The sequence below is a fragment of the Ochotona curzoniae genome, unplaced genomic scaffold (assembly GCF_017591425.1).
Source record: "Ochotona curzoniae isolate NIBS_2020 unplaced genomic scaffold, NIBS_Ocur_1.0 scaffold_3208, whole genome shotgun sequence".
In the NCBI taxonomy this organism is placed as follows: Eukaryota; Metazoa; Chordata; class Mammalia; order Lagomorpha; family Ochotonidae; genus Ochotona; species Ochotona curzoniae.
This window is the reverse complement of record NW_024467106.1, coordinates 31,224,905-31,246,723: the sequence shown is the minus strand read 5'-3', so window position 1 is coordinate 31,246,723 and position 21,819 is coordinate 31,224,905. Positions and strand designations below refer to the sequence as shown.

Here is a 21,819-nt window from a genome sequence, read left to right as displayed (position 1 = left end):
GCTGTCAGTCTCCTGGCCATCTCTTTCTTGGAGTCTTGCAGGTCTTTTTCCATCCGCTCCAGCTGGACAGTTCCGTGGCGGATCTGCTCCAGAAGGCTGCTGTTGGTGGCTTCCAGCACTCTGCTCAGCTCCTCAAACTGCTGAGACGTCTGCTGATCTGGGCGGCCAAAGATTGTTGAAAACAGGTGCATGAGAACATCAGCTGCAGCTGTGCCTTGAGCCCTGACACTGCGCCGACAGACCCCTATTCTCTGTCTTGCAATGCTACCTACCTACCTCAGGGCTTAAATATGACTTCTGATCACTGAAAGTTTGGTAATCAAGAAAGATACGGTGGGCCCGGCGTGGTGGCGCAGTGGTTAAGGTCCTCGCCTTGCACGCCCGGGATCCCATATGGGCGCCGGTTCTAATCCCGGCAGCCCCGCTTCCCTTCCAGCTCCCTGCCTGTGGCCTGGGAAAGCAGTCGAGGACAGCCCAAAGCTTTGGGACCCTGCACCCGTATGGGAGACCCGGAAGAGGCTCCTGGCTTCGGATCGGCATAGCATCGACCGTTGCGCTCACTTGGGAAGTGAATCATCGGACGGAAGATCTTCCTCTCTGTCTCTCCTCTCTGTATATCCGCCTTTCCAATGAAAAAATAATAAAAATAAATCTTTAAAAAAAAAAAAAAGAAAGAAAGGGTGCTTGTGAGCAGATGGCATGGGAAACCAGCCCCTAAGCTGAGGATGGGGAATACATCTGAGGGGTGCACCTAGCAAGGATTGTTGAGGGTGGGGAGAGTAGGGGACAAGGTGGCTTGGGTAAGTGGAGAGCCAGGGTCATCCATACTCACATAGCACGCCCAGGCAGATTGCAGCCACAGCCAGCAGCAGGCAGGTGAGGAGCAGACCAAGCAGGAGGTACTTGGAGCAGCAAAAGTGGCCATGACCTTCACAGAGGGTGGGTGGAAAACTGAGTCTGGGCAGGAATGGGGTGACTCTTGGATCCACATCCCTAGAAGATGCCTTTAGAGGTGAGGCATGGGACATTGGCTGGCTATAATGGGTCTGGGGCGATTTAAAAGTAAAGATGGAAAATATCCCGAGTAAGGGTTGAGGATTGTTCCTGGTTAGATGGATCAACATCAGGGGAAAGAGGAAATGGGTTCGAAGGGCTAGGAATAGGGACCTCCCAGGGGTGGGGGTGTGCCTGTGGAGCCAGAGCTGGAAGGCTCATCTCCTGGCACTGCCTGCTAGGGGACGTTTGAGCTCCTCCCACCCATGACCCACCCTCACTCCCCCTGTCCCCAGGCTCCTGTGTGACTGGCAAGAGGACTGTACTCACAGGAGAGCTTCTGCGAGGTCACTGGGGATGCAGGACAGCTCCTAGGGGCTGGTTTCTCCTTCTGGACCTCTGGGGAAAGGAACAGCAGTGACAGAGTAGGAAGCCTGGTGGTGCCACACAGCCTCCCGCCAACGACACTCCTCATTTTATGGCCTGCTGTTGTCCTCCACTTGCAATTGCTCAGGGATGCCCTCACCACCCGTGGAGCTCCCCTGAGCCACCGGGCCAATGCCCAGATTTCTCCTCTGATCTTTCCCCGAGGGGCCCCCTCACGGGCTCTCACAGGGTTTCATTTATGGTTTCCTCAAGGTGGGGAGACATTAACCCCCAACTCTCCTCCCAATCGAATACTGTCCAGTATGTACCTTCTTCTTTTCTCCCATGGCTCCCCGTTCCTCATCTGAGCTCAGTTTCTCCAGCTTGCCCAGACCCTGCCCCAGCCCACAGCAGAACACCTAGCTTTGGGATGCTACTGGTGTAACTCCAGCTCTCCTCTTCTTCCTTCCCAACCTAGGGTACCATCCTCTGGAGACCACCATGGATGTCCCAGCTCCCAGACAGCTACCCCTACACACACACACACACACACAAATCCTCAGGGCTTGCCATATCTGTTTGATTCCCTGGTCCAGGGGACAGTGCCAGGCATGTGTGCGCCTCCAGAACTGAGGCACCTGCATGTTCTCATAGCTAAGCTCCCCATCCTTGTAGGATTCTGGGAGGAGAGAGGAGAGGAGAGGAAGATAAGAACACGGAGAAAGGGAGGGGAGGGGAGGGGAAGGAAGGGGAGGGGAGGGGAGGGAGGAGAAAAGGAGAAGAGAGGAAAGAAGAGGAGAGGAGGGGAGGCCAGGAGAGGGAAAAAGAGGTGAGGTGAGAGAAAATGAAGGGAAAGGAGGGGAGAGGGCCAGGAAGGGGAAGGGAGGGGGTGGGAGGGAAAGAGAGGAGAGGAGAGGAGAGGAGAGGAGAGGAGAGGAGAGGAGAGGAGAGGAGAGGAGAGGAGAGGAGAGGAGAGGAGAGGAGAGGAGAGGAGAGGAGAGGAGAGGAGAGGAGAGGAGAGGAGAGGAGAGGAGAGGAGAGGAGAGGAGAGGAGAGGAGAGGAGAGGAAAGGAAAGGAGAGGAGAGGAGAGGAAAGGAAAGGAAAGGAAAGGAAAGGAAAGGAAAGGAAAGGAAAGGAAAGGAAAGGAAAGGAAAGGAAAGGAAAGGAAAGGAAAGGAAAGGAAAGGAGAAGGGAGAGAATAGGAAAGGATCCATTGCAGTAAAACTAGGGGCTCGTGGTGGGAGGTGGGTTCATGGGGAGGAAGCAGCCCTTACCCTTTCTTATTCTTACCCTGCCCCTGGTTGGAGGCGTTCTTCCTCGGAGGAGCCTTCCCAAACTGCAACTCTGCATAGGTGATGGCCTCTGCCATGGTCCCTTGCAGCACCCCTGCTCCCACCACCTCCTTGCTTCTTCAACTAACCCTCCCTCCTCTCCCACCCTGCTCACCCTAGAGCTCCGAGTTCCCTCTGTGGCCACACCACTCAGCACTTGACCCTGTGATGTGCAGTAACAAAAGAGGAAGGTAGGAGTGTGTCTCCGACAGATTGCCTCAGTGAAGCAGAGGCATCATTGGCGCCACAGGGGAAGGAGGACACCGGGGTCAGAGCCCAGGGTAGGGAAGTCAAGTATCTTAGACCCCCCCACCACCACTTGCTTCTGTGGCAGTGCTGGGCTCTGGAGCTCCCCAGTTCCTGACCAGTCCTGTCCCCTAGGCCATGTATGTGTGTGTCTGAGTGTATGTGTTTCTGGGTGCATGTGTCTGTGTGTAAGTAGTTGCTGCTCCCTGGGCACCAACTCACCCCAGACACTCAGCCCAGCTACTTCTCCAAGGGTGAAGCCTGATCCTCATCCCCACCCAACTGGGGTGGGGTCCTGGTGTGGAACCCCAGCTTCCCAGCATCCTGGGATCCCAGCAGATATGAGTTCCACAAGGGGATCTTGAGTAGCTGGCTCCTCCAATAGGAACTCACAACCCATTCACCCCACTATCCACTCAGAGAGCTTGAGAACTAACAAATGAGGATGCCAAACATTGGCACAAACTCCAAATCCCTTCCTGGGGATTAAATGGCCTTGGGAGGAAGCACGTGGATCCACACCGTTGAATACTCATCCCTTCTTCCTTCTCCCTCCTCACAGCTTCTCCCTCCCTGGATCCTCCACTCTCCACTGATCATGCCCATGGCCCTCAGCCACTTTTTCCAGCCCATCCTGACACACCTCTGATAACACCCGGGCAGGGAGCAGGTGCTCAGGAATTGCTAAGGGCCGCAGCCTCCTAGCCCGCTGAGGTCGAGAACGCAGGGTAGGCCCAGATGAGAAGCGTGCAGAATCGAAACCACAGAGATTTTCACATTTCCTTAGTTTCACTTCCCTAGAAACGTTCTCCCTCTACAAAACCCCAGCTCTTCCCTCTCTGTGTTTACACAGCCCTGACAAGAAATCGGACTTTGTGGGGAAGAAGTGGATGGCAAGGCCTGACAGGCCCTGTGAGTGGTGAGAGCCCAACCATGAGATAGAAAAGAGGGGACCAGGAAAGGGGTTAAAAAGGCCTGCTGGCCAGCGGAGCCTCCAGGTTTTTCTAGAACTTTTGGTTTCCAAGAGGCTGCCCCTCTCAGAGGGACTTCCAAGGCATTATATCCAGCAATAGCACTAAGAACCGACCCTAAGGGGGAGGTGGCAAAAACCCACAGTCTTGGGGGGTGACACCTACTCCCCACCCCTCCAAAGCCTCTCCTGCAGCTGGGGAGGAAAAAGTCCAAACTACAGGCTAACAGCCCATGTGGCTTCTGGTGTGTGGCAGGCCCTAGGCCCTGCTTTCACAGTTGGCCCCAGAGAAAGTGGCCCTGGGGCAAGAGGACACAATTGTCAGCTCAGGGCTGGATGGGAGAAGAGGCAGTGTGTCTGAGAGAGGCAAGTATATCTGTGAGGACCCTACTGGGTGGAGGCTTCTGTGCAGTCTTCAACTACTATGGATCCCAGCAATTGCAAGGTGAGAATTTAACTACTGAGCCATTGCATCTGACATGTCTTACTTTTTTTTTCTCTCAAATTAAAAAAAAAAAATTATTTGGGGGCCTGGCATGATAGCCTAATAGCAAAAGTTTGACCTTTGCATTTGCTGGGATCCCATATGGGTGCCAGTTCACGTATGGGCTGCTCCACTTCCCATCCAGCTCCCTGCTTGTGACCTGGGACAGCAGTCCAGGTCAGCCCAAAGCTTTGGGATGCAGCACCCGCATGAGAGACCCAGAAGAGGTTCCGGGCTCCTGGCTATGACCATGTGGCCACTTGGGGCATAAACCAGCAGATATAAGATCTTTCTCTCTGTCTCTCCTCTCTATAAATCTGACTTACCAATAAAAACATATAAACCTTTCTTAGACATTTCTTAAAGGTGGTACTGTCAGATTATTATTATTTGGAATTTATTTGTATCAAATTCAGAGTTGCAGGATACATTGTAATGGCACAGTAGCTAAATCCTCACCATATACACCCAGGCACATGGGTGCCTGTTCATGTCCTGGTTGATCCACTTTCCATCCAGCTCCCTGCGTATGCCATGGAAAAGCAGTAGAAGATGGCCCAAAAACTTGGGATTAGTGTGGCAGACCCAAAGAAGCTCCTGGCTTCTGGCAGCAGATGGGCTCAGCTTTAGCCATTGTGACCATTTGGGGAGTGAACCAGCATATGGGAGATCTTTTTCTATGTCTCCTTCTCTCCTTAAATATGATCTTCCCTTCCAATAAAAATAAATAAAACTGAAAAAAAGAAAGGCAGAGTTATAGAGAGAGGAGAAGAAACAGAGAGATTGAAAATCCTCCATCTGTTGTTTGACTCCCCAAGTCTGCAATGGCTAAGACTGGGCCAGGCTGAGTCAGGACCTGGGAGGATCTTCCAGGTCACCAACAAATATACAGGGACCAAGCACTTGAGCCACTCTCCATGCTTTCCCTGGCACATTAGCTGGGGACTAGATTGGAAACAGAGCAGCCAGGACACAAACCAGTGCCCATGTAGGATGCCATCATTACAGGCAGAGCCTTAGCTTGATCTGCCATGGCACTGGTCCCAGAACGAGTTTCAAGAGCTCAGTGGCAACAGCTATACATTGCAGCTCATCCTGGACAGTGACATGATCACTGGGGTTATAAAAGACAAACACCTAAGCTTGCTTCCTGCTGTCTCCCATGTTTACCCCAGAGATGGGAGGTGAGTTACACAAGAGTAAGGACCTGAGAGTGGGGGCCTCTGGGAAGAGCTCCCAGCAGGGGATAGAAGGGGCTCATCTGCAGCTGCCTGGGCAAAGGCTAGCCAGTATCAGGAATGCCATGAGGTCTCCGGAGGCTCTGAATGCCAGGATGTATCCGTCCTCACGGACATATTCTGCTGGCCTCTGGGAGACCCTCCCTCAGCTACTGCCAGACATGGCAGCCAGAAGGACAGCCTTCCTAAAAGCCTAACATCCCAGGACCTGCAGCCAGTGACCATGGTCCTTATTGCACATATGTACATGTGACCAAGTAGAGGCCCCTTAGATGAGGAAATCATCCTGTTTTATACTCATCAACTCTCCAATCACAACACTCCTCTGCCAGCCTTGACAATAAGGAGACTGGATGAGGAACAGAGAGTCAGAGATATGTGAGTGAGGAGGATTCCCATGGCACTTGTTGGCTCTGAAGGGGAGAAAGGGGGGCCAGCAGACAAGGGATGCAGGAAGCCCTTGAATGCTGGAGAAGGCAGGGAATTGGTTTTCCATGAACCTTGAGAAAAGAACCAGCCCTGGGCACATCTTGATTTCAGTCTAGGGACTGTTATGTTAGAATTCTGAACTCCAGGTATAAATTTCCCATGTTGAGGGTGCTGGATATGTAGCCATTTATTAGCAGGGATTACTACATTTCTTAAGTCAAAGAGGAAACCTAATGTGATGGGAAGACAATGATCTGGAAGATGAAGCCCAGCCTTACCACTCAAGGTGACTGGACAAGTTACAATTTTTCATGAGCAAAACGCAAGGTAGACTAGGTCTTGCTCAAAGGTGTGCAAGTGTGCTGGAGACACAAGGAGCACAGACTTTATCACAGGACTCTGTGAAGTCAGTTGCCATCGCTTAGGATAGGAGGGAGAGATACGGGTTGCCCACAGCCCAGTAGAAGCCTTCACACTGGGGTCACTCCGGCCAAGGAGTGCCAAGGATCCCGGGACTTGCCCCAGGGCCTTTCCTTGGTCCTGTGTTGAATGATGACACAGAAAACGCCTACATCGTTGCTGGTGGCACCAGCATGAAAGCAAGCATGGAAGGCCAACTCAGGATGTAAGTGGCACCAGCAGGGAGGATGGTTGTTTCAGCCACGAAATGAAATGTCACAGAGGTAACTGATCAGTGCTCCCTGCTATCGAGTAGTGAAGTGTTAGCTCCAACAAGGAGATGACCTCATTGTCAAGTGGAAGGAGTCCTCACTTAAGCAGAGTTGATGGGCAGAACTTTCAGGGGAGAGGCAGTTAGCAGGCCTTTACACTCAGTGGGATTCTAGGGAGCACAACCCACTTGTCCTACAAATTGTAGCTCAGTGGGCTATTGGTTCATTACAAGCTATCCATGTAACTGGGAGGTTTGAAACAAAAGGCTTCCCATGGGACTACAGCATTTCCCAAGTATGCCCACACCCACATCCCTTTCTAAAGGACACTTGCTATTGAGTTAATCCTGGACCCTAAGTGTGCTTTATGACTCACATCTTCCCCACCCTCCTCTGACCCTAACGGATTGAATTACAGAAGGGATGAGGCAGGTGTTGTGGCACAGCAGGCCTCTAGGGATTCACTGGCCTGCCATCGCATTTCTGAGGACAAACCAGACACCACTGGTATACTCCCAAGAAATGCCAAGGATCCCAATCTCCCAGCCCTCACTGGCGCTCTCTGCCCAGGCTAACTGGCACCGCGTCCTCCACATCACATTTTGGCAAAATCCCCAAGACATGTTCTTAACACTTGTCAATGGATCCTCCTATGAAAAACTGGCCGGCCAAGAACCCGCAACCCCAACTACTTACTCCAGACCCAGATGTACAAAGGAAGGGGAGCCACATCCAGCAGGAAGGTCCTTGGAGGCTGAAGCCCTGACTACTGGGTGATGGGGGAGATGAACACCTGAGAAAAACTGGTTCAAGGCGCCTCCCCTGTCGCCGCAGGACTTTGTCCTAGATATGCCTACTTTCACACCCAGCTGGGGGACAATGGCCACTGTCTTCCTGTTTCTGGCCATCCACTACTGCAGTGTAAATGCCTCCGTCCCCTCTCTAAGCTGGTCTGGCCACCCACATGTGTCCCCAGGGCATAAGGTGGGCTCTGGAGCTGAATGAGGCTGCTCCTTCCTCTGACCATCAGATGGAATCTAGCACTATGATCTCATCACCAAAATCACCCAGCACCTGGAATGGATAATGGAGCAGTTGTCTGAAATACCACCCACCAGAGTTCCCTGATGTCCACTCAGGGTGAGCCAGTGGGACCTTGACCCCCAGCAAATCCCTTTGCCCTCTCCTCCTTAGAACTCCCAAGCACAACATGGGGGAAGCAGGCTTCTATTGCAAGACAACATGGGGGAAGCAGGTTTCTCCCCAGAGATGCCCCAGCATCCTAGTGGCACTGGGGTTGGGTTGGGGATGGTGGAGCTGGAGCTGTTCTGGGAACTCTTACACATGTTTGAGTCCCAGGCTGCCATGTTGGCATGCTGTGTTGGTGAACTGGGCTTGTGGACTAATTAACATGCTTGAGCTCCACATGGGTGGAGCAGTAGTGTCCCTGACTGGCACATGTGCTAAAGGATGGACTCTGGGATCCCATGTGGGCAGGTAGGGCTCAGGACAGTACGCTGCCCTGCCAGAAGACCGCACTGGGGAACCCATGCACTCGCAGAGGGGAAGCTGTAGATTGATCAGGGAAGGGTGCATGAGATGTGTCAGGTGCCAGGGAGACCGCTGAGGGAATACATTGCAGGTGAGGAGTGACTTCCGGGGGACTTCTGCCAGCAAGGCCACTGTACTTGCAGCTAAATGAGGGGGCACAGGCCAAACAATTTGGAGGAAAGAAGCTAGAACACCTTTGTGGGTCAAACAGATGCACCTGCCCATGTGTGAGACCTGAGCTGGGCTAGATAGCCTTGACCACCACTGATCACAATTCATAGCCTCACACTAAAGCTGAAACTCAGGGCCTCCCTGGCAGGGCTAGATCATGGTGCCCACCAGCGAGTGTCAGAACAGGGGACAGTTCACATTAGGCTGAGCCATGACACTAAACAGCATGCAAGAGAACCAGGTCTTGGGGCAGATTCTGTGAGGGAATATGCGGGTCATCCCTGTGGGACTACAATATTCACTGCTTTGCTCCAGAGCTGAGTGGGGTGATGGGCTGAGCTAGGCATGAACATGGAACTCCCAAGACACTCATGGGTACTGGACTTGGGAACAGGCCATGTTGACCCAAGCTAAAGCACCCATAGGCACACTTAGGGATAGGGTATGGGGTGGGCTGGCCCCTGACATCCACCAGCAAACACACAGAGGTCAACGCAGAGAGGCAGACTATGCCAGATAAGGGCCTAGCACCCACTGAAACAGATAAGATGTGGGTCTGGTGGGAGAACATGGGTACTCCATACTGAGCCATAGCTCCCACTGGTGAGCACGTGAGTCAGTGCTGGGTGTTAGAACAAACAACACTGCTCCACTTGTCAGCAAATGTGTGACTGATTCTGAGAGGTAAGGTAGGGTGGGGAATGGACCAGAAAGTGGCTGGATCAAACGTTAGCACAAGGGCATGTGCAGGAGCCAGGATGCAGTGTGGGCCATGCTGGGCTAGGATATCACACAGTTAACACACAGTTAACATGAAAGCCAGGGATGGGACAAACTGGATAGGCTTGGGCTATAGCACCCACCGGTAAGAGTTGGAATTGGGGTGGACTGGCCCAGGCCAGGCTGCAGCATCCATTAGAGAAGGCCAAAACTGGGGATGAGGCCAAAACTGTCAGGCTGAGTCAGAATAACCACCTGCATTCACAAGATCTGTGGATAGGAACAGGCCTGGTTAGGGAGCTAAGGGGACATCCCAGCTGGTTTGTGGTTCCTACTAATGAGCACAAAAGCCAGAATGTGGGTGGCGAACTGAGCTGATCATGACTGCAATATATTTTGACATGGATGTTGACTGAGTCTAGGTTGTGCCAGACTGGGCTAGGCTCCAGCACTCACTGGTGCTCACAAGAGCCAGGATGGGTATAAGATGGACTGGGCTAGGTCTCAGCACCTACTGAATCACACAAGAGCTGTGTCTATGGGTGGACCAGGTATGGCTGGGCTGTAGCATCCAACTATAAAGCTGGAAAGGGTATGGGTCAGTCAGACAAGGCCACTGCTCTGCCCAGCACAAGACATGGGCCAAGTCGGGCTGTGCCAAGCACCCACTGGTGTATGTGAAATCTGTCACTGGGAGGTGACCTGATAGAGGAGATTGGGGTACTCCTCTGTCAGGACATGGTCCCTGCAGGTGGGCACAAAAATCAATACTGAGAGCAACCCAGACCAAGCCAAGTTACAGTACCCATCAACAGACATGTGAGTCAGGTCGGAGGTCTAGCCAGTTCATAGCACCAACTGGCAAATATGAGAACCAGGATGGAGTGCAGAACAGGCCAGATTGGGTCATAACAAGAGCTAGTTCCCATTAAGGCCAAGATTGGGGACTGGCTGGCCTAGGCTAGGCTGCATCACCCAACAGCATGAGATGCAACTGAGAACAGGCCAAGACAGGCCAGGCTACAGCACCCATCAGCAAATACCAACTTATGGCTGGCCATGCCAACCTGGACCCCAGGACCCACCAGCACACATGGGACCCAGGTTGGGGCAAGCCCAATAAGGAGAAGTAAGAACTCCCCTGCAGTGCCACTGCTAGCTGCTGAGTGTGAAAACTGGAATTAAAGGAAGACCAGGCTAGGCAGGACTACAATACCCATTGGCCTGTATGTGAGCTGAGTTAGGCAAGCCAGGCTGGGTTAACAACTGTATCCTCTGCTACATGCATGAGTCAGAGTAAATGCAGGTTGATTGGGCTTTGCCACAGCATCTGCTAGCAACATCTGCTAGGAATGGGGCAAGCCCTATCAAACTAGACTACAGAACCTCCTAGAAAGCACAAGGTGTAGGTTGGGAGTAGGCCTAGTAGAAAAACTGTGAGCACCTCTCTGATGGACTGAAGCTTCCACCAGTGAGCATGAGAACTAGGGCTGGGGATAGACCTGGCAGGACAGGCAGTAGCACCCTTCAGAATAAATGTGGCTGGATAGTGGGGTTGGCTTGGCTGAGATAGGCTGCAGCATCCATTAGTCTGTTCAAAGGTCAAATGGGATACAGGACAGACTGGACCAGTCCACTGCACATACCAACATGCATAAGAACCAGAGCTAAGGGCAGGCCTGTTGGGGGTAATTGGGGGTCACCCTGACTGGGCTATAATTCCCACTGATGTACATGAGGACCAAGTATGGGTGGGCAGGGTTGGGCGAGGCCACAGCATCTATTGGTTTCATAAGAGGTGAAGTTAGAGACTGAACTGACCTACCAATGTGTATGTAAGCTGATGTAATTGACAGAATGAGCCATACTCAGTATTGGCTAGCACACACATGAGTCAGGTCTTAGGTCATCTCTGATGAGGTATCTTTGGTGACCTCCAGCTGAACCACTACACTAAAACCACAGGGAGATTCCAATAATCTCTGATCTGACTGTAGAGTGTATGAGTCAGAAATGTGTCTCCTCAGTTGCTGAAAGTGATGCAGCAGACAGCATGCCCAGATGCACATGGAAGATATGGAAGTCCATTGGGATCTGCAGTGGACATCTAGTGCCATAGCAGAGGATGTAGGCAGAACAAACTGGACAACTCTCCCAGTCAGGCGTTGACAAGCATCTGGGTGTTTGAAGACTCTAAGATGGACTATGTCAGCCATTGGATATTGGAAGAATTTTCTCATCCTTGGATCAACTATATCAACAGCATTTCAGAACTATCAAAACCACTTGTGGGCCCAGCACGGTGGCCTAGCAGCTAAAGTCCTCACCTTGAACACACCAGGATCCCAAATGGGCGCCAGTTCTAATCCCAGTGGCCCTGCTTCCCATCCAGCTCCCTGTTTGTGGCCTGGGAAAGCAGTCTAGAACAGCCCAAAGCCTTGGGACCCTGCACCCACATAGGAGACCTGGAAAGATGTTCCTGGCTCCTGGCTCCAGATTGGCACAGCACTGGCTATTGCAGCTCACTTGGGGAGTAAATCATCGGAAGGAATCATCTTCCTCTCTGTCTCTCCTCCTCTCTGTATATCTGACTTTGTAATAAAAATAAATAAATCTTAAAAAAAAAAAAAACACTTGAGCAGTACTCTTGAGCATGTTCCACACTGGGCATCCTGAGATGATGTCTGGTGGGGGTCCCCCATCGCCGGGTGCTGATGATGTTAGGTTGCTGGGTAAGGCTTCTCCTCTTCTCTCCCAGTTTTCCCCACATACATGAAGAAGAAAAAGAAAATTGGAAACAAATTTTCCAATTCCTATTGCTTCACCTTTCCCACCTTAATCAGTGTTCAACATGGGCATGCATCCTTCTCAACTATGAAAACATCATCAAAAGTAAATTTTTTAAAGGTAAAAAAGCCATGATGTAAGCAGCTGAGTGTATGCAGTAGTAGAGCAGGCAGGAGACCTTGAGAGTAGTGGGAGAAGGGCTCAAACAAGAGGACGTTTTCCAAAGTTAGTCTGAGGGAGCGGAGGAAGGGAAGATGGGTTAGGGACTGGAGTTGGGACCTCTTCTCTGACCTCCAGAACCCCCAGGCTCCTAGAGAATAAGAGGTCCCCTCAGAGAACACTATTCAAAGCTGAAAACAAAGCTCATGGACTCCTCTGTCTACAGGTGCTATACAAGAGGGGGTCCCTCCACCACATTTCCCAGGAAAGAACTTTGGCCCTCCCAAAGATAGTCATGCCTCTTCCTGCCCTGATCACCAGAATTTGCTCCCAACTATGGAACCATCTGACATAAGTCAACCACTTCTGCTATGGGGAGACCTCAGGAGTGGCAAGATTAAGCTCCTGGACACACTCAGCTGGCCTGTTACCTGCTTGCCCTCATCCTTCATTGCACATGCCCTCTGTGAGTTGCCCTGGATGACCACCCCAGAAAACCTTCCCACTATGATACCCTCAACCAAGCAGAGCATGGAATGTGAGAGCCGCAGCCCTGAGCCAGAAACTGTGGGCCCAGCCCCGAGGCTGCCCGTGGCCATAGCCACACACAACTTCATCAGCACTTGCCCATCTGCCACACAGCCTTGAGCTCCCAGCTCAGGACCTCCCCTCAACAACAACCCCCAAGTTGGGGTGGTGGTGAACTCCCTACAGACCTGGGCCAGGGAGCCCTGGCACAGTGCTCTGCACAGCCTGCTTCTGGTGGTGGCCCTGGAGCAGACAGAACCCTGACCACCACCTACAGCTCCCCGAGAACCCGAGGATAAACTGCACTGTCCCAGATGCTGCTTCTGCCTCTTCAGCTTCAGCTTCATGTCCATGTAAGAACCCTGGGCTTACTCTCCCACAGGGGTCACCCAACCACACACAGCATTGCTGACACATGAGACTAACACATATAAATTTTTTAAAGCCAATTTCAATCAAACTGGCTGGCTGGCTCTGGGCTGCCCTCAAACATTCAGCCCATGCACACTACTACTCCCCGTCCCCACTCCTGTCACCAGGGCAGATTCGTGATCACACAATCCACGATCCCTTCTAGAAGCTTCTTCACCCTTTTCCCATGATCACACCAGTTTCTGGAGTGAGATTTGAAGCAGGCAGCGTGCTGGTGACAAATGTCAGGTGTGGGTCAGGCTAAGCACTGTCCAGTGAGGAAATGCTGGGCACTGCAGGCCCCAAGACAGAGGAGATGTCCAGCAGGATTCAGGCATGAACACCTATAAGAATAAAGCATCAGTGAGCTCCACAGTTGGTTGCCATCAAGCCCCCACTCAGCCCACCTCGCCCACAGCCCCCAGGACAGCCACTTCATCATATTCCTTCAATGCTTGGTCTTCACCTGCCCCATCCATGCCCAACCAAGTCCGGGAAAAATCTTTCCATTTGACCTCTGGGACCCTGTCCTTCACCCCCCTGACCTGGATCCACTATGCCACAGCCCTTGGTCTATCATTACCTGGATTCTGCAAAGAGCGGGCTCTGTCTATAAACCTGAAAGATGCCATCTCACAGATGCAGGGAAGAAGGGTACTGCACGCCTGTGACTTCAAGGACCATGACCAACCGTTCTGTAACATGGCACAGTCGCCACTGTAATGACTAAGCCTACATGTGAGGTAAAGATGAGAGATAACTGAATAATCTCCACTATCCCCTTGCCCTAGGGAAACCCTGACCCCAGTCCCAACACCCTCTGTTTGCGTAGCGCACAGCTCAAGGATATTTATCTGAATGCCAATCGAAAGACTAGAGGGTCAGGGAAGAGCCCTGTCCCCAAAGTCTGCAGAACAGAAAACTCCAATTACCTGGTAACACAAGCAAGTGGCCACCTTGTCTCAGGACTCACCCTCTGCTCTAGTCCCTTGGATTGCTCTGGCTCCCCCAGTGGTCTTTCTGGTACAGCAAGCCTCAGTTGGGCTGGTGTGTTTAGGGATGGCAAGTCAGAAGGCCCAGGTTTCCCAACAGCTGTAAAACCCTGGCAGAACCTCAGCTTCTCCCTCCAAATGAAGACATATATCCCAACCTAATAACTCTTTTATTATCCTAACTGTACCAGGGATTTCTAGATACTAGGAAATAAAGACTAAGACTCCCCCAAAACTTCATTAAATAGAGAAAAACAAATAGGCAATTGTAATATTAACTAATGGAACATATCTGGAATCAGGATTAAGGATGAAGTTACTTTGATATTCTTTTTCAGGAGATATAGAACTGGAAACAATCAAAACTCCCAACACACTCACCCATCATTATACAATGTACCGTCACTCCACCGCCAGTCCTTGTTAAACCTGAGGCCAACCCAGGTTTCCCTGGATAACTCCGACATTAAGCTCTTCCAGGAAGAATGCTGAAGGGAAATTCAGAGAGCACAGGTGTGTGGGCAAAAACGCACGCCACACGGCAAGAGGCCAAGGAGGCCAGTGACACCTGAGTGCCCATGGGTGAATGGGCCATGGGGTCCTCAAGGGCCCAGCCAGCTAAGAATCCCTGCCAGCACTGGCTGGCGAGGAAGGCCTGCCTGTACCAATGTGCTGCAAGAGTTGAAAGGCTGCTGGCCACTCCGTGCTAGGGACAGTGACTGTTCAAGTCCGCCAGGGCACGTGGGCCAGCACTACCAATCTGACCCCATGATACATCTCTACGCATGGCATCCCCTGCCATCTTACTTACTTCTGAATAAGAACTCCAAGGAGTGTCTCTTACTATGGCCAGGTCAGACAACAGTGACTTGCAATACTTCTGGCTTTCTTGCCAATCTCTCTTAGTGAGTGAGATGTGAAAGCATCTTCTCTGGATCAGTATCCAGCCCACCACACAGCAGGCATCTAGAAAGCAGGGAGAGTGTGATGAGAGCACCACCCAGGATAAAAGCTATACTCATGGTCTGGGTACTCACCCTACCCTCTGTGGACTTATAGCCCTAGACCTCTGCAATCTCTCAGCTTCACTCCGCTGCTTCCACCACGGAAAATGTCCTGTCTGTGTGTATTCACTAAAAGGCTTCATATTCAACAGCATAATTCCTCACTCTGGGAATTTTCACAGGAACACTGTTCCTACCCCAAACCCACTTAATTTCTGAACACTTCGCAGTACACCCCAAATTTTGTCAAGCATCTCCTGAACCTATAATTATCCACAAGTCCTCACACTCATTCATTCATATCTTCCTTCCTAATGCAGTTGCCACCACATGTTCAAGTCATTTCAACATTCAAATCATTGCCACATGGATTCCCTTAACTGTGATCAAGCAACTAGAATGACATCACTGGGATGGCATGAACATAATTTTGCTTGTGAAGGACTTTACTGGCTCCAATAAGAAGGATGTCTGGGATGAGTATGGTAATGCCTAGGGAACAAATTCATAGATAGTAAGGGGCAAAACATCAAATGGCTCTGCAGAACTGGCATTGCAGCATGCAGGCCGTGGAGTATGAGATGAGGGCATCAGCCAAATGCAGAAGGAAACTAGGTGCTGGGCAGCACTGGAAGCTGCCCAGGGCACCAGGAAGTGCTTGGCGACCAAAGTCTCAGTGGCCCCAGGCAGAAAGACCCCACAACATGACACACCTTGGTGAGACCTTCACACAGTGGTCAATCAAGTTCCTGCAGACATGAGATCTTGCCAGTCAAGCACATGAAGGACACTGAACAAAGGAGTGAACAGTTGGGTGATGGTAGGACCTCAGCATGGGCACAGAGGGAAGTGAAGACATGAGATGGCTGATGGGCAGAGAGGAAGGGGAGGTGCCACGAGCCATGGACCTCTATGAGGTTGCAGAGATATGGGGTGGAAGAAGCTGTCATCAGAGTAGGCATTCACAGCTGTTCTTTCAGCGGAGGTGCATTCAGGGATGCTGTGGGAATCTGAAGCATCCCTGGCATGGGACCTCATAGCACAGAGAAGAAGATCCAGGAAATGACAGTTGGAGGTGTCTGCACACAATCTTCCTGCCCCCTCGGACAGGCAGAGCCTCACCCTTTCAAACTCCCAAGCCCTCCCCATGCCAGTGTCTGTGGCTCCTGGCACCTTGCCTAGGACCTCAGCTTGCTTCGACCTGATGATTCCCTTGCACATGTCCCTTCTTCCATAACTGCTTTCATAAAGGATAGACCATGTGGAGCAGAGGGTCTGCCACATTGTAAGATCCCAAAGCTTCCCATCCACCCACCTTCCTATGAAGGCTCTTTGTGGACGTCAGCCACCTTGCCCTCTACCAGCCTGCACATGGAACAGCTGGAGACTCTCCCACTCAGCTGGTCTCCACAGGAGCGGGCAAGAAGTGAAGCTATGTCCTTTGAAACCAGGTGAATCAACTTCACATACAAATGCAATAGATTCTACTTCTTTACTGCTGCTGCTGTCCATGGAATGAAACTGATTTGCACTGTGGGCTGCCACCTGAGGAGGTAAGGATGCCCAGTGTGCAGCTTCAACCTTCTCCCTGCTGGCTGGTGGCTACAGCTCTCATCAACCCCAGCTTTGCTCCACTGCCTTTTTCCTGGTGAACTTGCTGCCTCCTGAACACTTCCAAACCCCTGCTCCTGGTCCCCTCATCTGTCTCCCTCATGCCCAGCCAGCCCCTCTAGCTCCCTGGGAACCCAGAGCAGGTACCTTGTAAGGGGCAGGTGAAGAAGGACCTCAGTGTATCCTGCAGGTACCTCAGCTTCTGCTGCATGGCCTGCTTCTGCACCATCTCCCTCTCCAAGGTTTCTTTTGTCTTCTCCTTTTCTGCTTGGTTGATTTGCAGCTGCTCCTTCACAGCCTGGTGTGCCCTCTGTTCTTCTTCTAGTGCTCTCTGGCTCTGGGCCCGATGTTCCTTGGAGTCCAACAGGTCCTTTTCCATCTGCCCCAGCTGGACAGCTCCGAGATGGAGCTGCTCCTGAAAGCTGTTATTGGTGGTTTCCAGCAGCCTGCTCAGCTGCCCGAATTCTTGAGATGCCTGCTGATCTGTGTAGCCACAGTGAAGGGATGAGGAGGCAACGTGAACACCTGCTGCAGCCACACCCCCAAGCCGCAACACTCTGCTATTAGACACCTATTCTGTGTCTTGCAACACTGCCCACCACAAGACTGAAATATGACATCCTACCCACAAAAGTTTAGTGATTAGGGAAGACGGGGTGCTTGTGAGCAGGCAGCACAGGGAACTAGTCCCAGTGCTGAGCAGGTAAGGGAGGTGACTGTGGGGTGCACTGGGCAAGGGTAACTGAGGGTGGAGAGAACAGAGGATAAGGTGGCTCGGGGTAAGTGCAGGGCCAGATTCAGCCATACTCACATCGCACACCCAGGCAGATGGCAGCCACTCCTAGCAGCAGGCAGGTGAGGAGCAGACCCAGCAGGAGGTACTTGGAGCAGCAGGCGTGGCCATGGCCTTCACAGTCAGAGGAAGCAAAAATGACGGGCTGGGGCGGGATTGGGTGGGAGGGTGGGCTAGAGAAAACATCTCTAGAAGATATGAGAGGGTGGACAATGGCCAGCTTCCCTGGGTGACAGGGGATTGTAGTTCTTGAAGAGGGAGAATGTTCCAGAATAAGGCCTGGTGTGAATCTGGATGGAGGGGTCATTACCTGGTAACAAAGGGAACTAACCCTCAGGTGAGAGAAGAAATGGGTGGAGAAAGACAGGAATGGGGACATCCCAGGGGTGGGGTGTGCCTCTGCAGCCACAACAGGGAGGCTCACCTCCACGCAAGGTGAGCTGCTAGGCTGTGTGGCTCCTTCTACCCATAACCTTATCTCTCCTTCTCCCTGGGCTCCCACACTGTTGGCAACAGGAAAGAACTTACGTGGAAGCATCTGTCCAGCAGTTGGAGAGGCAGTGCTGCTCCAGGACATGGCTGGCTGCTCCACCCGGACCTCTGGGACGAGAGAAGAGGTTTCAATGGAGAAGCCTGGGCAGTACCTCAAGCCTCCTGCGGGAGACCCCCACCACATACCCCCATTTCTTCCCTCTACCTGCAACTGCTCTGGGATACCCTCATCACCCACAGGGCTCCTGACAATCTGTCATAGAGAACTTCCCCCGGGGCCCCATCATGGCTCTTTGGGGTTCTCTTTATGGTTTCTTGAGGGTAGGAAGGGGTTCAGGCCCAACTCTCCTCCCGATTGATCTCTGTCCATTATCTACCTTCCCCCTTGCCCCATGGCTCCCCTTTCCTCATCTGAGCTCAGCAACCAGGGCTGCCCCACACTCTGCACCAGTTCCCCTCAGGGACCCCACCTGGATTTGGGATGCTACTGGAACCAAACTCAAGTTTTTCTCCCCTCCTAACCTAGGGTAGCATTGCTGGAGACCATTGTGGACTTCCCCGCTCCAACACAGCCCCCACCCCTCAACACACACACACACACACACACACACACACACACACACACACACACACAAAGTCCTCTGGGCTTGCCATACCTGCTTGGTTCCCAGGTCCGGGGGCCAGCGCTAGGCCTGTGGGTGCCTCTGGGGCAGAGGGCACTTGCATGTTCTCATAGGTGACCTCCCCATCCTCGTCAGACTCTGGGAAAGAAGATGAGAGAAGAGAAAAGGAGAGATAGGAAGGGAGAAGAGGGGAGTGAAAGAACGAAGAGGAGAAGAGAGGAGAGGAGAGGAAAGGAGAGGAGAGGAGAGGAGAGGAGAGGAGAGGAGAGGAGAGGAGAGGAGAGGAGAGGAGAGGAGAGGAGAGGAGAGGAGAGGAGAGGAGAGGAGAGGAGAGGAGAGGAGAGACCCATGGCATTGAGGCTGGGGGCTGGCAGGCTCACCAGAAGGAAGAAGTTGCAAACACCCTTACCCTGTCCTGAGCTGGAGATGTTCTTCCTCGGAGAAGCCTTCACAAACTGCAATTCTGCATAGGTGATGACCTCTGCCATGGTCCCTCACAGCACCCCTGCTCCCACCACCTCCTTGCTTGCTCACCTAAGCCCCTCTCCTCTCCCACCCTGCTCACTCTAGAGCTCTGAGTTCCCTCTGTGACCACACCACTCAGCACTTGACCCTGTGACCTGTAGTCACCAAAGAGGAAGATGGGAGTGCATCTCAGACAGCTGGGCTTAGTGAAGCAGAGGCCTTTGTGGGTGCTAGTCACAGGGCAGGAAGGACCCTGGGGACAGAGTCCAAGGCAGAGGAGCTGAGCCTGGACCTAGATATCTCAGAATACCACTCACCTTTCCCACCATGGTGGCAGAGCTAGGCCCCAGGTCTCCTCCACTCCTGACCAGCCCTTGCATGTATATGTGTATATGTGGATTTCTGTGAAGGGGTGTGTGTGTGTGTGTGTGTGTGTGTGTGTGTGTGTGTGTGTGTGTGTGTGTGTGTAAATAGTTGCTGCTCTCTGGGCACCAAATGATCCAAGACACTCAACCCAGTTGTTGCTCCAGGTTGAAGCCCCCTCCTTGTCCCCATACTACTAGGGTAGGGATCTTGGCATGACACCCCAGTTCTACAGCATCCTGGGGTTTCCAATAGATATGAGTTCCTGTGAACTTGCATCTCGAACTACCTCCACAACCATCCACTCAGGAATTTTGAAAATTAACAAAGGACGCAACACACAGGCGCCCACTCCAAAGCTCTCCCTGGGGATGGAACAGCTTTGGAAGGAGGCAGGTGCAAACACACTGTTTGGTCAGCACCCTCTCTTCCTCCTCATTCCTCTCCTCCTCACAGCTTCTTCCTGGCAACTTCACTCTCCACTGATCAGGCATTTGGTCCTCAGTCCCTTCCTCCTTCCCATCTTGGCACACCTCTAAAAGGAAACAGGCCTTTGTGGGGATGGAGGGGGTGCCAAGACCTGACAGGCCTATGTGAGTGGTAAGAGCCCAACCAAGTGGAAAAGGAGATCAGGGAAGGTCTAAGGAATTAGATCTGCTGGGCAGCTATACCTGGAAGTGTTTCTAGAACTTTGGTTTCCAAGAGGCTGTCCCTCACAGATGTATGACTTCCCAGGTCATATATCCGGTGATGGCACTAGGAACTGGCCCCAAGAGGGATAACAAAAAAACCCAAGGTCTTGAGGGTGACACTTGCCCTCCTCCCCCAAAGCCCCTCCTGCAGCTGGGGAGGAAAAAGTCCAAACCACAGGCTAACAGCCCATGTGGCTACTGATGTGTGGCAGATACTAGGCCCTGCTTTCACAGCTAGCCCCAGAGAAAGTGGCTATGAGGGCACGAGGGCACACTCGTCAGCTCAGGGAACCCTGTGAGAAAAGGAAGGAAGCACCTATGTGTGCACGTGCACAAGTATTCAAGGATCATCTGTTGGGGTGTGTCTGGGACAGGGGAGCATCTCTCAGGACCCTCATGGATGGAAGGTTCTGTGTCATGGGCTGCCTGTCACATCACTGTCACTTTCATCAGGCTGGGACTCACTGGACCATTTTCAGAAAAGCCACTAAAGGCACAGCAGCCAGCACTGCGAGTGTTTCCTAAGGCATCTCTGCAGCTGTTCACCGCTCTGCTTGACTAAAGTTTCCAACAGCCCTGCCCTCCTCCTCCCCACTACCCACAGGACCTCCCCCACATAGACAGTGTGAGACCTGTGGGTGACTCCCTGGGGAGGCAGAGTGGGTGGGGACATTTAGAGTACAAACCCGTGTGTGTGTGTGTGTGTGTGTGTGTGTCGATGTATTTGTGTGTGTATGCGTGTGTGTGTGTGTATGTGAGGTATACAGCCATGGATATGGACATCCATTGCAGGAACCTGGGCAGGTAGTTCACAAACTGTAGTTAATGTCCTGGTGCTCACAGTCAATGCACAAGTGAACGTGACCTGGCTGCCTAAGAAAGCACCAGAAACAAGCTGAGGGCATGCTGTGCCCAGCACAAGACCAGCTGGGGGAGAGGAGTGCAAGCTTGAGCTAAATGGCTGCTTGAGCTATCTGCATCCCCTGTTAGGTTTTAAATGCACTTAAAGTTCTTAAAGTTCTTCTTTTTTAATCGGAAAGGCAGATAAACAGAGGAGGAGAAACAGAGCAAGATCTTCCATTAGATTAATCACTCCCCAAGCAGCCCCAACGGCTGGAGCTGAGCCAATCCAAAGCCAGGAACCCAGAGCCTCTTGTCTCCCACATGGGTGCAGAGTCCCAAGGCTTTGGGCTGTCTTCGACCACTTTCTCAGGCCACAAACAGGGAGCTGGATGGGAAACAGGTAGGTGGGAGAGACTAGGGGGAGAGGCTGCAAGATATTAGGAGGTGGAATTCTCAGGAAGATGCCAGGAGATTGCTTCTGATTGGTCAATGACTAAAAAGGCACAAATTTCATGAGCTGTAGGAAAGGGGAAGCAGGATGTGGCACCCCATCCAAGATGGGATGATCAAATCACTCCTCACATCTCCTACCAGCACAGTGCCCTTTTTGAGTCTCAGCTATTCTGCTTCCCATCCAGCTTTTTGCTAATATACACCCTGGGCAAGTGCAGACAATGGTGCAGGTACTTGGGTACCTGCCACCCATTTAGAAGAAGTGTATCAAATTCCAGGCTCCTGGCTTCAAGCACAAGCATGATGCTTGCAGGCATTTGGAAGGGGAATCAGAAATGGAAGTTGGACAATTTCTTTCTCTCTCTCTCTCCCTTTCTCATTTCGCCCTTCAAATAAAGTGCAAATATGTAAGTAAACGTCTTTTAAAAGTAT

The 21,819-nt window shown here is 52.0% G+C and overlaps 1 protein-coding gene across 1 annotated transcript; it reads right to left on the bottom strand.

The window, feature by feature from the left end:
• Nucleotides 1-13,564: 13,564 nt before the first annotated feature.
• Nucleotides 13,565-19,164, bottom strand: LOC121145131 (B-cell differentiation antigen CD72-like). The gene is made up of 8 exons (XM_040963895.1): nucleotides 18,981-19,164; nucleotides 18,605-18,709; nucleotides 17,985-18,056; nucleotides 17,475-17,570; nucleotides 16,811-17,146; nucleotides 14,860-15,014; nucleotides 14,430-14,536; nucleotides 13,565-13,788 (listed from the first exon to the last, which is right to left on the bottom strand). The coding sequence occupies exons 1-8, from the start codon at nucleotides 19,057-19,059 to the stop codon at nucleotides 13,611-13,613; spliced, it is 1,128 nt and encodes a 375-aa protein (XP_040819829.1). The 5' UTR covers nucleotides 19,060-19,164; the 3' UTR covers nucleotides 13,565-13,610.
• Nucleotides 19,165-21,819: the final 2,655 nt, after the last annotated feature.